Source organism: Conger conger, chromosome 11 (assembly GCF_963514075.1).
Source record: "Conger conger chromosome 11, fConCon1.1, whole genome shotgun sequence".
NCBI classification, from domain to species: domain Eukaryota; kingdom Metazoa; phylum Chordata; class Actinopteri; order Anguilliformes; family Congridae; genus Conger; species Conger conger.
The window spans coordinates 22,478,219-22,493,809 of record NC_083770.1 but is presented as its reverse complement, the minus strand read 5'-3'; the positions used below and the strand labels follow the sequence as shown (position 1 = coordinate 22,493,809).

The following is a 15,591-nucleotide window of genomic DNA, read 5'->3' as shown; positions in this document are numbered from 1 at the left end:
TATCCAACCCTGCTGGAGAATTTTCATTTTAATAAGGCAGCCTGCTCTTACTGTAATTGCGTGCTATGGGTAAGGTGCTTCTACAGAAACGTGGGGTTGTGTTTGGTGTTGAGATCTGTAGTGCACATCTGAATCTGCTGGCTGTCTGTCATGCATTGTGCGTTGTGTAGACACATCTGGACCACGTAGGGGTCCAAACCCAGATGCAAAGGTCTCAGGAGTTTAGATTGGTCAGGCAGACTCGAGAACTGGGTGAAGTATGTCATTGTTTTGGATTCAAATTATTTCTAACTTATAAAATAAGTTCTTCTTTGTTGGCTCAGTTGCACCAGGCAAGGTCAATTGGGCACAGAAAACACTTACGTATGGATCGTTCTTAATACACGTCACAAACCATGTGACCTTGACTCATCTGTGGAGGACAAGCTGCCCATAGAACAATGTCTTTCTGCCAAAAATATTGTTTTTGAAATCTCAAAACAATCGCCAATGTCAAAGCATATAAATAATATAGAATATATACGAGTTTGTTCGGATCACTTTGTCACTGGTAAGCTTAATTTTAAGGCATTCTATCATATAACTCAGCGGTAGAACTAACCAGTGAGCTGAAAAATTCCAAGGACCACTTACACCATGTGTAAAGTCCAGCTACCAGGTACTTTACAACAGCATCAGCCCCCCCCCCCCCTTTCCTCCTTTAAGTTTTGTTTTCTTCTGTTACAGGTCAACCATCCAACCTTTATATGAAAACTGATATTGACTGGGCACCATCCATATATTTTGTAATGGATGCCATGTCACCCAGGACTAGTTTAACTGTGTTTTACCAGAAAAATGAATGGGTTGCTATGGCCACTTGTCCTCCAACATGTCATCGTCAAGGACATTGTCACATGCTTAAGAACGTTCCATTTGACCCAGGTCTGGCATACTGACTTTGCACTTGGGCTGAGGTTTGCAGAAACCTTGCTGTGCAAACACACCTGTAATTACACATTGGTGGGGGGGTCTCAGTTGGACAGGAAATGAGTATGTGGTCCCCTTTCTGACACTGCCTCATGATTAATGCACATTGGCTTTGAGTCAGAGGGCATTTGTCACATAACAGTGAGAGAGAGAGAGAGAGAGAGAGAGAGAGAGAGAGAGAGAGAGAGGGGGGGGGGTAGAGAGACAGAGAGGGAGAGACAGTGACTGAATGAGAAAGAAAGTGAGTGACAGTGAGTGAGCTAATTATGCTGCACCACTTCAAGCTCTAGACTTCAGTTCCCATAATCCCCTTTGTTGCTGGCTATTCAACTCACGTATTGAGAGAGATGTCTCAATACCTGCCCCAGAGAGAGAATGGAAGAACAGGCCCAGATGCACATTAGATTGCAATTAAAGGCTAAAATAGGGAATTAGAAGTGATTTAAATGGTGTGCAGCCTCTTGAATGATATCCCTTTATCTGACTGCACTGCAAAAAAATGTTTGTCTTAACTAGTGTTTTTAGTTTTGTAAGAAGACTTAAGAGTTTTGTTTATGTTTTTGTCTTGTTTAGCAAAAAAACCCCCAAAAAACATAAGATTTTAAGTTTCAGTATAAATGCTAAAATAATAAAATTCCATTGCCCAAGGCAGCTACAGGAGCCTTTACCTTCAGGATTTGAACCTGGAGTGGGCTAAGGCCCAGGTCCCATTCAGAAATAGAATGTGGATTTGAGTGTGTGTGTGTGTAGTTAAATGCCACAGATAGCACCTCCTCAGGCCCTCTCTAAACGTCCCAAATTCCTGCCCGTCCTCTTCTCCGCACCGTAGGTTCTGATGAGGAGGTGAGACAAAACAGTTTTGACCAGCGGTGCCCAATCATGTGCCATGGAGGACCGAGAATATGCAGGTTTTCATTCCAACCAATCACTACACCAGCTGATTTAACTGATTAGGTCCCTCCTCACTGGTTATAGGTGTGTTCATTACTAAAATCAGCTCGTGGAGTGGTTGGTTGGAATGAAAACCTGGGAATTCTCAGCCCACCGTTGCACACAATTGGGCACCCCTGCTTTATACCGCTTAGATATCATTTCGGAATTTCTCCGCCGGTATTCAAACAGCGTTCCGAGGAATTCCAGCACATCGGCTGGCTAAGCTTGGACAGGAATACTGATCAGCTACACTTGGAGTGTCTCCGCGGAGATCCCTGTGAATCCCGCGACTCTCCTGCCTACCCCCTCCTTCCGATCCCCCCCCCCCCCCCCCTCCCCGTCAGAGATTCAGTTCTGCTCCTGCTCATCGGGCTGAACAGGAGGTGGAAGCTGAGATCAGAGAAAGAAGAAGCTCCGGATGAATCATGATCACAGAGGCTGTGTTCCAAACCGCATACTACATTTCAATTTAGCACGAGTATTATGCTAGTATGCGGTTTCAAATTGTAGAGGTACCGTGGCATTGTGGGATGTAGCCGGTCAGCTGACCCCGTTTCTCTCCTCTGATAGGTGAACTACGACGGCGAGCTCCACAAACACCCTCAGCTGGAGGCAGACCTGGCGGCGGTGCGGGAGTTATACGGGCCTCATGCAGTATCTCTCAGGTAACGAAGACGCTCTTTATAATTAATAATCATTGTTATTTAGCTGTCGCTTTTATCCAAAGTCAGTTACAGTTGACTAAGCTAGGGACAGTCTCCCCTGGAGCAATTTGGGGTTAAGGGCCTTGCTCAAGGGCCCAAGCTATGCAGATCTAATTGTGGCTACATTGGGGCTTGAACCACAAACCTTCTGGGTCTCAGTCATGCCCCAATATCTCAGATTGATATTATTCCATAATCCAAGATACAAGAAAAATACAAGAAGTAGTTTTCATTCAATTCAATTCAGTTTTAATTGTACAGCGGTTTTTACATATGACTGTCACAAATACACGTTATAGAGCAGCAGAAGTTCAAGCACCAGTCCCGAGCCCTCAAAATAGAAAGCACGTGAGCTAAAAAAACTCCCTTGTGGGGAGAAAAACCCTCAAACAGTGGTGAGAAAAAGGTCCCCAATGGGAAGAAATCTCAGGAGGGACCAGGCTGTAGAGGGGAGAGCCCACTGGCCGGCAAGGTGTAAGGTAGATGGATATAACAGAAATGTGTTACGCAATCCATCATAACAAATCAAATGGGTTAGACAGGTTATAGTTAGGTAGTATATTAACTGGAAAAGTAGGAAGTCCAAGTGAAGGGAAAAACAGTAAACAGTTTAGAGCAGCATGGTGATGCATCTGTAGCTCTGGGATGTGTCAATGCCTGGCGTGAACCGGGGGAAGAACCGGAACAGGAACAACATTCAATACCACTCTTAAAAAAACTACTGAGGACAACACAAGAAAACTTCAAAGTTTATTTCCTTTGTGGTCCTCTCTCTCTGTTGTTCTCTGAGATTGTAGCCAATGGGTTGGGAAAGCTATGTTTTTTATCGTAAGATTGCCATAAGAGGTTGACAGTATTCTGCACTATTTCAGGAGATGAAATGTCTTTTGAAGCGTTGAAGCATGGCACACATCTGTGTCGAGGAATGGAATGTGTATGCTTTCAGCATGTGGTTCTTTCTAGGTACTTAACCCTTTGAAGAGTAGGTTTTTTCGAAGTCAGTGCTCAAAAACACCATTGCTTTCAGTTACCAGTAGCAATCATTACCTCAACATTAGAATATTCAGTTAATTAACATTCTCATCACATCACATACTTGCAAGTTAAAGGCGTCTTAAACAACTAAGGGAAGGGGTCACTTTCCATGTACATTACATTACAGTTATTTAGCTGACACTTTTATCCAAAGCGACTTGCAGTTACAGCATTACAATAAGCAGGGGCCAATCTCCCTGGAGCAATGTGGGGTTACCTGCCTCCGTGGCTACACTGGGGCTTGAACCAACATCCTAACAGGTCTCAGTCAAACACCTAAGCCAATAGGCTACACGCTGCCCTATGTAGCAGATGCTGTAGCATTTGTTGGTTTGGATCCCATCACCAGGCCACTGTGAGCTGTGGTGAGGGTGGATCCAGCCACTGCTGTCTATCGGAGGCGGTTTGGGTACAGTGGAAACCTGTCACTGACAATCGATTCCCCTGCTTGCCAGAGCCACGATATGATTCAGAGTGTACCGCATCAGCCTACAAAACAGATTATTCCTGACACATTAAATGTCAGGGGCGTGCATATCAGCACCTTAAAGAGGCAGAAACATGACTGTGTTAGTGATAGTCTTCAACAGGGCTGTTACCCCTTTTCTTTCCGCATTGTGCGCTTATAACACACAATAATTGTACGGCAATAAAAACAGGACAAATAAAATAAAGCGTCTAAACTATGAACCGAGCAGATCCATACTTCTCTTCAGTAGAGCACCAATAAATCGTCTAGCGATGTACTTTCGGCCTACCACTGTAGAAATGCTTGCATGCAAAGACATAGACAACCCCCATTAGCTTTCAAAAACACATCTTCCATTTTGGATTGAATGTCACGTCTGTGAAAAAGAGCATCTAAAGTGCATCTTAATCCTGCAGCAGAATCACTGGGATCTCATTTTACAGCTTGTGCTCCATAGGAGCTACAGTATAAGCAGTAGTGGTGTTAACTTGGCAGCTCTGAAATCTCCTGGTCCATATGAGCTCTAGTATAGGCGTTTGAGGTGTTGGCTTGGCCGCTTTGAAAGCACCAGTATGGGCTTTGTTGGTGTTAGCTTGGCAGGCCCTGGCACTACCAGTGGAGAAATATGATGTAGTGCGTGATAACCTGCTGCTCCACTCCCACGCCAGGGTAAGTCAGCGGCAGTCCACCCAACGATTCGTCATGGAGACGGATGGGCCGGCCTCCAGGCCCCCTCGCGGTCGGCCTTAGCAACCTTCATGGAGGATGATTTATGTGTGGTGACACGTAGCCGCACCACAGCGCTAACCTGGCTTTGCATGGGGGGGCTGGTCAAGCCTGTTTCACGCCACTGCGATCGCCGTTGTCATGCTGATCGCCGCTCGCTGCTCTGAGCTAGGAGGGGATCTCTGTTCACTCCAGGACTCTCACTGCGGCTCCCACTCGTCTTAATCTGTCACTGCTGGGAGAGCCGCTGTCCTCTAAGCACTGCTGGCCAGCCAAATGAACACCTGACGGAAATCTGCTGAGCTTCCAGAATGTTCCAGCTAATGAGGCCTTGATTAGTCTGGCGCCCGGCGCGAATGGGAGCGGATATGGCGAGGTTCTTCCGTCTCTCCGTGGAGCCATGGCGGACGACCAGCTCTCTGTTTCTGTCTTTGCCGCGAAATACGCTCGGTGTGAACGTTTACTGGAGGTCTCCATTTCCTTATGAAACTGCATGTTAAATATCTGAGCTTGCATCAGTCAGAAATGCATCATCTGGAACCATCAATTATATTCCTGGGTCAAGTGTACTCATCGGTACATTATTGCTGCGCTTCTGCTAACATTAGAAAATATGTTAGCAATTCATTAAATTGCAGATCTTAGACCAATACATTCTTTGTTGATAAATCTGAATCTGTCTGATATATATTAATTATATTTGAATGCATTTTAAATTGATAAATAATTTCCTACATGATTAATCATTGTGTAATTTGAGTGAGGAATTCTTACTATGAATATCATAGGCTATAAATATTTCAAAGAGTACCCGACTGTAAAATGATTTGATTAAAATGATTAAGATAATTGTCACTTCTCGGAACGCTGAATTAGGAGAACTGCATGGATAGACATGTTGTAGTCTTCATGAGTGTGTCTCATTGATGCTCATATTTCTTCATGTTTCAAAACAAAAATTCATAGACATTTCACACTTCACCTCTAGGTTCTGAAGATTATGCTCTGGCACATTCTTGAAAGTAATATTAAATAACAATAGATAATACATAATACTTAGATTAACACTTCCAAAAAAAAAAATGGAATTGTTTGGCATGAAGTGCTCACCTGGGTTGTTAAAGAGAAGCTTGGATCATTCTCTAGGCCAGGGACGTCAAACTCCAGTCCTGGAAGGGCCACAGTTTTGCTGGTTTTTGTGATTTCCTTTAAATCAGCAGCCAGTTTAGGCCTTGGAAACATGCTGATTATTTGGCCAATCAGTGACTTAAATGAAGGGCTCAAGTAGAACACAGCAAAAAGCAGCAGGCGCAGTGGCCCTCCAGGATTGGAGTTTGAGATCCCTGCTCTAGGCTGAGGCTGCATTAAGGCTGGCCACAGCACATGACATTTGATTATGTACTCTGCTCAGTTTGGGCTTGCTTGACATTCAAAGGTTTCTGTGGCTGAGGGGTAGGGGTGGGACAGGAAGTCAAAAAAGGTTGACATGTTCAATACTAATGACTTTCAGGAAGACATGCAATGAATGTCAACTCCAAATTAGATGTATGTGTTCAAGGGAAGAGGAAATGTAAAATATTGATATTCTGAAGCCCCGAGGTAACCTTTCAGGGTCTATAGAACAGATGTGGAACATTTTCGTGTGAATTTACATCACAGCATAAATAATCTTGGGTTATCCAAAACATAGCCTGGCAATTTGATGAACATTTAACATTTAGCAAAAAACATTTGCTTTAAGAATTAAAAGCAAAAACAAGCTCAAGTTTGGCAAGTTCAATCATGAAACTTCGTTAAAAAAAAGTGTACATACAGTTAAATGCAAAAATATTGTGATATACAATTATTGGAGTTTTGGCTCTGTTTTGGCTCTTGCTTGCAATAACCGCATCAAGGCAGTGACCCATTGACATCAGAAAACTGTTGCATTCTCCTTTTGTGATGCTTTTCCAGGCTTATACTGCAGCCTTTTTCAGTTGTTTGTTTTGGGGTTTTTTTCCCTTCAATCTCCTCTTCAGGAGGTGAATTGCATGCTCAATTGGGTTAAGGTCTGGTGATTGACTTGGCCAGCCTTCCACTTTTCCTTCCTAATGAAGTCCCTGTTTTGTTGGTAGCGTGTTTTGGGTCATTGTTTTGCTGCATGATGAAGTTCTTCCCAATGAGTTTGGACACTTCCTCGGTTGATTGAGATACCTTCACCCCTGCCCTGTGGAGATTGTTTGTGATGTCACTGACTTTTGGATGTTTTGGGGTTTTTCTTCTCAGCTCTCACAATGTTTCTGTCATGAAATGCTATTGTTTTCCTTGAACTGTTGACCTGTTTGATGTTCAGTTGTTGTACAAGCTATCCTCAATGCTCGTGCCATGGCTCTGATCGATTTCCCCTCTTTTCTAAGCTTCAAAATGGCTTGCTTTTCTCCAAAAGACAGCTCTCTGGTCTTCATGTTGGTTAATCTTTTCTTACACAAATGCAGTCTTCACAGGCAAAACCCATGGCTAACCCAAGGCTAAGAGTAGAAATTCAGAACTATTGTTTAACCAATCAATCTAGCAGGTTACATCTGGGCAACAAGAAACACCTGTCAATTGTTCCTCTATGTTCATGTTCACCTAAAGAATTGGTGGTCTGATACAAAAGGTGATATGTTCTAAGTTGTTTAACAAATCTTGAGAAAAATACCAGGAAATAAAAGCTGAAATTTGGATGTGTCATATCATGTACATCAAACTCAATTGTCTTTACTGTATAGCAAAAACAAAGGAATTGACCTTGCTGCTCCAATAGTTTTGTAGGGGACTGTATACAGTCTATGAAGTTAAAATAGCTTTTTTTACAGAGTCCTCCATTTTAGCTAGTGGTGAAAGTAAGCATCAGCATTTACCTCATCATGCATAATGTATTTTCATCATGTCATGAAGATATTGAAGATGACACTAGCTCACTGATAAACAAAAGCGACAGTTCATAACTAATGGAAAGTTGTTGTTTTTATAAATTGAACAAAATTTCAGTAGGACATTAAATCTTCTGTACATTGGGCTTAGTCGTCTAAATTTGTATGAAATATATCTTGATGAGAAGTGGATTACTGTTTTAAAGAAGCCAGTTTTTCAGACTCTGTTGTTAGGGAGTGGTAGGTAACCATGGTGACATTTGGCTCTGGGCGTTTCAGCAGTCATCATGGTGACTTTATAAAAAATTAATGCATGGGCTGAACTTTAGAGAGACACTGCTGTCAAGGGCCGGTAATCTCTTCATAACGAGCCTCATACAAGTCCTTGCATATGATTATATATGATATCTTTCCTGGTATCTTTTGAAAAGGATAGTGTGTATGTATAAATCCATAGACAGAACCTCAGTCTTAACAGGGTAGAAAATACTTTTCTCATTATATTGTTTTCTAAGGCTCTTGTGTCCTTTTTTAGGTGTCATTTTTTCAATTATGTTTTAAATAGTCATTATTCTCAGTTTTCATCCTTCCTCATTAAAATGGTTTCCCATGGCTTTATATCATACATGCCCTGCTTTTTAATCAACATAATAATTGCAACCTTTGGCATTGTCCAGAGATTAATTTCTCTATATTAAATATCATACATTACAGGAGCCTGAAGGGAAATCATACTGCACACTGACTATATGCAGACATAATTCATATATGTCATATGATATTGTCTAATGAGTCTAATGAGTGCACATATTTGAAGATGTTCCACAATCCTCAGCCACATTTATTCAGATCATTTAACATTGCTTTTTAAAAATAATTTATTCTCCAGTGACTTGTCATATTCATAACATGCAGCCAAAAATAATTACACTGTAAGAATTAAACAGTGGCTCGATAATGGACAGATCACAGTGGAGACTACAGTTGGTGGTACATTAAAAGATCTTTCACCACTGTAAAAATGTTATGTTTTGGATTCTCCAGGTAATTTTGAATTATAACTAATTCAACAAGAAAGTACCAGATATACTGTGCACCAGTCAACACTTCAAACTATTTTTAAACGTGTGAGAAACTGACCTGTTTCTGTTGGGTAGGGTTGGGATTAACACTTCTGTGGCACTGTGTATATTTCTGTCATTTGTTTTCAGCCTTTCCTTCTAAGATAATCTCGTTTTTTAAATACTCAATGTTTCTTTTTGAACATACAGACATCTCTGAGGCTCAGTGACTTGTGTTTTCTAATATTTGAAATTGCTTCAGCTTGGATCGAATATATATAATTTTAAAATGTTTTGAGTGTAGAAATCTTCGGACTGGAATCCTGTGTTATGGCAATTTCAACTTTGACCCTGTTACCCCCTAAAACACCCACCTAGCTCAATCAAGCCATCTGTAAATACTACTACTTTATACAACTGAACTTCTGAAAGCTTACTTATCTACAGTACTTACAGCTCTCCTGTACTGTGGAATACAGTTGAATGTTGGCAGTCACACCATAAACAACACAACATAGAACATAACATAATGATGAGAACAGGCCATTTAGCCCAGCGATGCTTGCCTTTTCTTAAACTGAACTTAATGCTTAGATGGTATCTAGCACCTTATCAAGCCTGGTCTTGAAAACCCCAAAGTTTCTGCCTCCACTACAGGATGAAAATTGTGTAATTAATGCATGTGTACCATTGTGTCTAACTATTTGCTGTACATATTTGAATGCCCAGTGTAAGATTCCATAACATCTAAGCTCAGTTCCATTCTGTCTCGCAGGGAATACGGTGCGATCGATGATGTTGACATTGATTTACACATCGATGTCAGTTTCCTAGATGTGAGTATTATGTGTTCATATTTCCTGGTGCAAAATTAAGATTGGAACAGATACTGGACTGAATATCCTATTGGCAGTGACCTTTTCTTAAATACTGCATCATAATCTTGGTTTAATACATTTTTATGCTGCGGAAATCAGACCTGGGTCAATTACGTAATTGTTTTGTATTCAAACACTTTTCTACGCTTTACTGGGCTTGTCTGGTGTATTGGAACCTATGAAATGCAAACCCCGCCTTCTGCTGCTCTTGCTTTGCTTAATTGCACCAGGCACAATCAATTGATCACAGAAAAGTATTTGAATCCAAAACAATTACGTAATTGACCCAGATCTGGTGGAAATAAATTGAAACATTGAAATGTTTTTATGTTTTTGCTTCTTTTTTTGTCAGGAGGAAATAGCTCATGCGTGGGATGTGATTCGGAGGGAGCCGGTCATTATTCGTCTGCACTGTTCGCTCACACAGTACCTGAACGGACCAGGTGAGTGCTCCTACCTGCCTTTCACTACTTACGCTTAATTAATTAATTGATTAATTGCTCCCTTGTTGTTGAAAGGGCGCAGGGATTTATATTTGTCATTGCAGCTTCCATCTGTTGTTCTGCAGATCTGTAATTAGCCTACTGTAATTTGCTTACCTTTTAAGATTGCATACAGATACATATTAATCTGCTACCTGGGGTTCATTTCTCAACATATGACACAGCCAGCCTTTCCCTGAGGTGCAGGCTCAGTAAAAGAGTGCTTAATACAGTGCATCAACAACGCTGGGGGTTCTGTTTGCATTACTCTAGACCAGGGGTAGGCAACCCTGGTCCTGGAGTGCCAATGCCGCTTCTGGTTTCTGTTCCATCTGATCACAAGAGTTTCATGGATGATTAATTCTGAGGCTGAATATTCTGAATGGTGAAACGCTGAGTGCCTCCAGCACTTCGTCACCTACATTCATTAAACCTGATTAATTCAAACTAATTAAAAGGAATATAATTATGTAGTAATAGGTTTGGATCGAGCAATAACCTCTAGACACAGTAATGGTAGTGAATACATGTGCATGTGTGTTTCAGTACCAACAGTCGATGTGTTCCAAGTGTCTACCAAAGACAGGTTTGGGCTTGGGCATCAGCTGAAAAAGTAAGTTGATAATAGAATTAGCATTTTGCTGTCCATAGATTATTATTTAATTTTTTTTATAATCAAAAAAAGGATTTGTTTATGGAATTCATTAATAATCTAAATATGCAACATTGCTGCTGTTGAATTCGACAAACAGTATTTATTCTTCTTGTAACATGGAATGGACAGGGTCAGTTGATATGTGCTGTTGTTTCACTGTTTTGGGAAACGTCCCTCTGTTTGTCAGGATCATGCAGACATTTGTCACGCAGCAATGGAAACAGCAAAGTAAAGACAAGCTCAACTGCGCTCACGGCAAAAAGCAGACCGATAAGAAGGTGAAATCGCCACTGCACATCTTCTCAACACTCCGAAGGTAAAGGAACGTTCATGTGTATGGATTTAAGTACTGCGTTATATACTGTGCATATTTATGTATGTATGTTCACATATTCAGACAGGCATTTTTCTAAATGTCTCTGGACCTCAAGTCTCATGCATTCCAGTATCATGCTCATACACCCTGCTCCTAAAATGTCAGGCATTTAACTGACTCATTTAAATCATAGTAAATATTCAGCGGCTTTGATACCAGATTTGGTTATTTTTTAAATGTCACAGGCCATCAACCCCCCCCACCCCCCCCTCAAGAAAAAGACAAACCTTATCCCACTACCTGAACTGAACCACCATCAATTTGTTGTGAAACATGCATTTTTGATGTAAAAAATCTCTTGTAAAAATCACAAACTATAACCTTGTGAACAATTGCGGCCTCAGTGTTAGCAGTAAGTAGTGGTGTAGCAGTCTATACTCTGTTAGATAACTAGATCCCCCAGTTAGAGAAGTTTTTACTCTGTGGTTTCAGATCTCCGAGTTAGAGAAGTTCTTACTCTGTGGTTTCAGATCCGGTTCCATCTCTGCAATGACGTCAATCATATTTGTTTACTGCTGTGTGTGTAGCTAGTGATGCTTTTGTGAATATGTAGTGCTTCATAGGTAATATCTTGATTATTTATATACATTGAACCACGATATAGGCTACATCTAGCTAGCTAGATAGAAAGATCCCTAGCTAGGGCGCTAACTTAAATATATATACCTAACGTTAGATGTCCGGCTTATCTACTTCCCCTAAGTTCATTCATTCATTCATTATCCTAACCTGCTTATCCTAAACAGGGTCGCAGGGGGGCTGGAACCTATCCCAGCATACATTGGGCGAAAGGCAGGTCGCCAGTCCATCGCAGGGCACACACACCATTCACTCACACACTCATACCTACGGGAAAATTTAGACTCTCCAGTCAGCCTAACCTGCATGTCTTTGGACTGTGGGAGGAAACCGGAGTACCCGGAGGAAACTCACGCAGACAATGGGAGAACATGCAAACTCCTTCCCTAAGTTACATATATTTATTGCTGAATGGTTTGCTATCCGTTTCACTAGCTAACTAGCGGTACTGATATTAGTCCACCAAGAGATGAGCACTAGTTGACTCGCTATCCTAAACTGTAGGGAAAATGGCTATTTTTATGTGTCGCTAAATTACATACACCGGACTAAATAAATGGTAAGCGTATGACGTTCAAAAAAAGACACGCTAGCCAGTTGACGCTACAGTATGCATCAGGGGAATGTATCTTATGCATTTCATCATAGCAACCAACAGATAAAGCTTGCAACCCCGCTGTTGACTTGACGCTAACTTACGCATGAGGGTAACGTAACCGGTAACATGACCCCATGGGAATAAGTTTTGCAAGGGGGATAGAATTTGTTGTGACATCTCCCACTTAGAGATGTTCTTACTCTGTGGTTTCAGATCTCCCAGTTAGAGACGTTCTTACTCTGTGGTTTCAGATCTCCCAGTTAGAGACGTTCTTACTCTGTGGTTTCAGATCTCCCAGTTAGAGACGTTCTTACTCTGTGGTTTCAGATCTCCCAGTTAGAGACGTTCTTACTCTGTGGTTTCAGATCTCCCAGTTATCCACCTCCCGGGTGTGGAAAGAGCAAAAAGAAGCTGAAGCCGGAGCAGGACGGTGTGTCCAAGTCCCACAAACTCTTGCGGCGGAGTTGTTCCAGCACGGTGAAAGCTGAGGACAGCTGCGGAAACAAGCCCCATAAGCTCCTGGGCCGCTCCCTGTCCAGCGACCCTCGAGCGGAGGGGCCCCTGCCCCTCAAACCCCACAAACTGCTGACGCGGCCCTGCCCGGCCCCCATCGCCAAGCCCGATGACTGTGCCTCTCTGAAGCCCCACAAGCTCCTGCCCCGCTCGTGCGATCATGGAGGGGGGGTCGGCGGAGGTGGGGGCGGCGGCTCCCTGAAGCCCCACCGCCTCCTCAGTCGCTCCTGTTCCGGAACCATCCGCACGGAGGAGCTGGACGGGTTGAAGCACCACAAGCTGCTCAGCAGGTCCTACTCCAGCAGCACCAAGCTGGGCCGGGCCGATCTGTTCAAGGACCCCCCCCCCTCCGAGGGCCGACGCCTCTCTCTAACCTCAGGGCTCATCGGGATCCTCGCCCCCTCCCTGTCCGCCCCGCCCATGGTAATCCCGCCAGTAATCTGATATGCTGTTAGCCCTGCCAATCAAACTTCTACTATTAGGCCGGCCAATCAAATGTCTTGTCTAGTTCAGGGCTGCCAAACCCTGTTCCTGTAGATCTACTGTCCTGTAGGCTCTTATTTCAACCCTAAATTGGCACACCTGACTCTACTACAGTAAATAACCAACTCTAGGAGGTCTTGAGTTGTTGAATGTGGTGTGCTTTGTTAGGGTTAGATTGAACATCCACAGGAAGGTAGATCATGGTAGGAGCAGGGTTGGGCAGCCCTGCTCCAGTCCATCTACAGATATTGACACGCAGCAGAAATTTGTGCTTATGCGCTTAACTTTTCCCAAAAACTTATTTTAGCACAATGCAGGTTTGGCTCATTACCATTTTGGTTTGAATTCAATTGATTTTTCGTTTCATTGACCAGATGTCCACTCTCTCAGATCCAGGTCTGAGTTTGAGAACCTCTTTATTTTATGCATTTATTTCAAGATTTATTTAAATTCAATACATTTTTGGGAAGTAATCATGTAAAAAGTGTCTGCTGGTAGGCAAGGTCACCTGTAGGTGCTTCTAATTATGTACCTATTATTATGTATTATAAGGGAACCATGGCTACATTTATGTGTAATGTAGAGATGCATCATGGATGTGGAGATATCCTAAATTTGAGAATACAATGCACATGAATAGATCAACACAACAGTTGAAAGGAATCCATCCTCGTAATATTCCTTTGATATGCATAGCATCAAACATAAGGCTAGCACATTAACATATATTTGCTTTCCTCTTTGGGTAGCCAAACAGTGGTGCAAAGTCAATACCAGTAAGAGATCGAGGCTTTCTCATCCAGGTAAGCTATGCTTTCTAAAACTTAAAGAGCGTTTTTATGGTTATGGAGAACACTCATGGGGCTTGTTTTTCAGACAGATTTAGCCTAGTCCTAGACCAGGGATCATCAAATCATGGTCCTCAAGGTCCGAGAACTGTTGGTTTTACATCCTCCCTGTACCTGGCAGTCAGATGTGACGAAAATCAGTAGCACTAATTGTTCAGCTAATTACCTGGGAGAAAAGACAACCATAGCCAGAATTTGGTTTTCAGGTCCACATTTGCTGATTGCTGTGCTAGACTAAATTCAGGTTTGAATGTAGTCTCTCCATACAAAAGTCAACTAAGTTTAATCTGTGTCTGTAAAATCTGTAAAAAAAATCTGTAAAACCGGCCATTAGTGTGATTTCCTGTTGGTAGACCATGGAGTACGCTGAGCGGAGGATTCCGGTCCTTAACGAGTACTGCGTGGTCTGCGATGAGCCTCACGTGTTCCAGAACGGGCCCATGTTGAGAGTAAGTTGGACTGCATTTTCGTTGCAATTACGTTTTTTGTAAGGAAGTTGGACCGAATTTCCAACTGCAAATTTAACCTAATCTGCTGATTAGGTCAAATTTGATGATTATTCTAGTAACTTTGTACCCAATGCAGTACTTTCTTAGAGACAGGCCCTGTTCACTTGATGTGCAGTACAATATTTTAACTGTGTGCTTTTCTACACCTTTGGCTGTACAGCTTCATAGTATTCATATCAAGGTCTGTAAGCAAAAAAAAACCCCTGACATTGTTCTTACATTTAAACTATTTCCAACATCAAAGAGAACACCAAAAAGTGCTGACAAAAGAGATGTATTATAGCATGATTAACTTATTTCACAAAAAACATTATTATCCTTACGCAATTACATTCCAATTGTTCAGTGAGGCAAAATGATCCACGGAAAGGTCTGTGGACGTCTTTCTCTCATTCTAAGACTAGTGATGTTTTCATTTTCACTGCTGACTTGCAGCATGTCAGTATATGCATGAAATGTCAGGAAATCTTTGGAAGCAGCAGTTTTTGTGTAATTAGTTTGTGCTGAGCTTTTCTGCAGTACATGCTGTGAAACAACAATAAGTCTTATTTGGAAATGTCCCCATTGCCGTTTGGCATACATATTGGAGCTGTACGCAATAGCTCTATCCCCTCCAAAATTGTGAAATATGGAAATTAGTGAAGCACTTTGTCATTACCGTTTATTAACAGGAGACACATTGTTAACATGAAATGGACGTGTTGATACGACTCAAAAAATATGTTAAGGTTTGACAAGTTACTGATTTATACCTTTAGTTTAATGATCGTACTACAGACGGGATCATTGTAAATTGTTTGACCAAAGTCGTAGTGCAAACACAGGTCCCCATACTGTCAGCTTTAACATTACTTTAATGAAAAATACTTTTAACTGAAC

At 42.0% G+C, this 15,591-nt stretch overlaps 1 protein-coding gene across 1 annotated transcript in view; it reads left to right on the top strand.

Annotated features, from left to right (window-relative positions):
- parp8 (poly (ADP-ribose) polymerase family, member 8) overlaps positions 1 to 15,591 on the top strand; it is a 51,050-nt gene that overhangs the window by 23,445 nt on the left and 12,014 nt on the right. The window contains exons 7-14 of the mRNA XM_061259570.1: positions 2,473 to 2,567; positions 9,567 to 9,627; positions 10,022 to 10,112; positions 10,698 to 10,764; positions 10,994 to 11,122; positions 12,725 to 13,295; positions 14,105 to 14,158; positions 14,557 to 14,652. Of these exons, the coding sequence (XP_061115554.1) occupies positions 2,473 to 2,567; positions 9,567 to 9,627; positions 10,022 to 10,112; positions 10,698 to 10,764; positions 10,994 to 11,122; positions 12,725 to 13,295; positions 14,105 to 14,158; positions 14,557 to 14,652 (1,164 nt within the window). The remainder of the gene's footprint in view (positions 1 to 2,472; positions 2,568 to 9,566; positions 9,628 to 10,021; positions 10,113 to 10,697; positions 10,765 to 10,993; positions 11,123 to 12,724; positions 13,296 to 14,104; positions 14,159 to 14,556; positions 14,653 to 15,591) is intronic.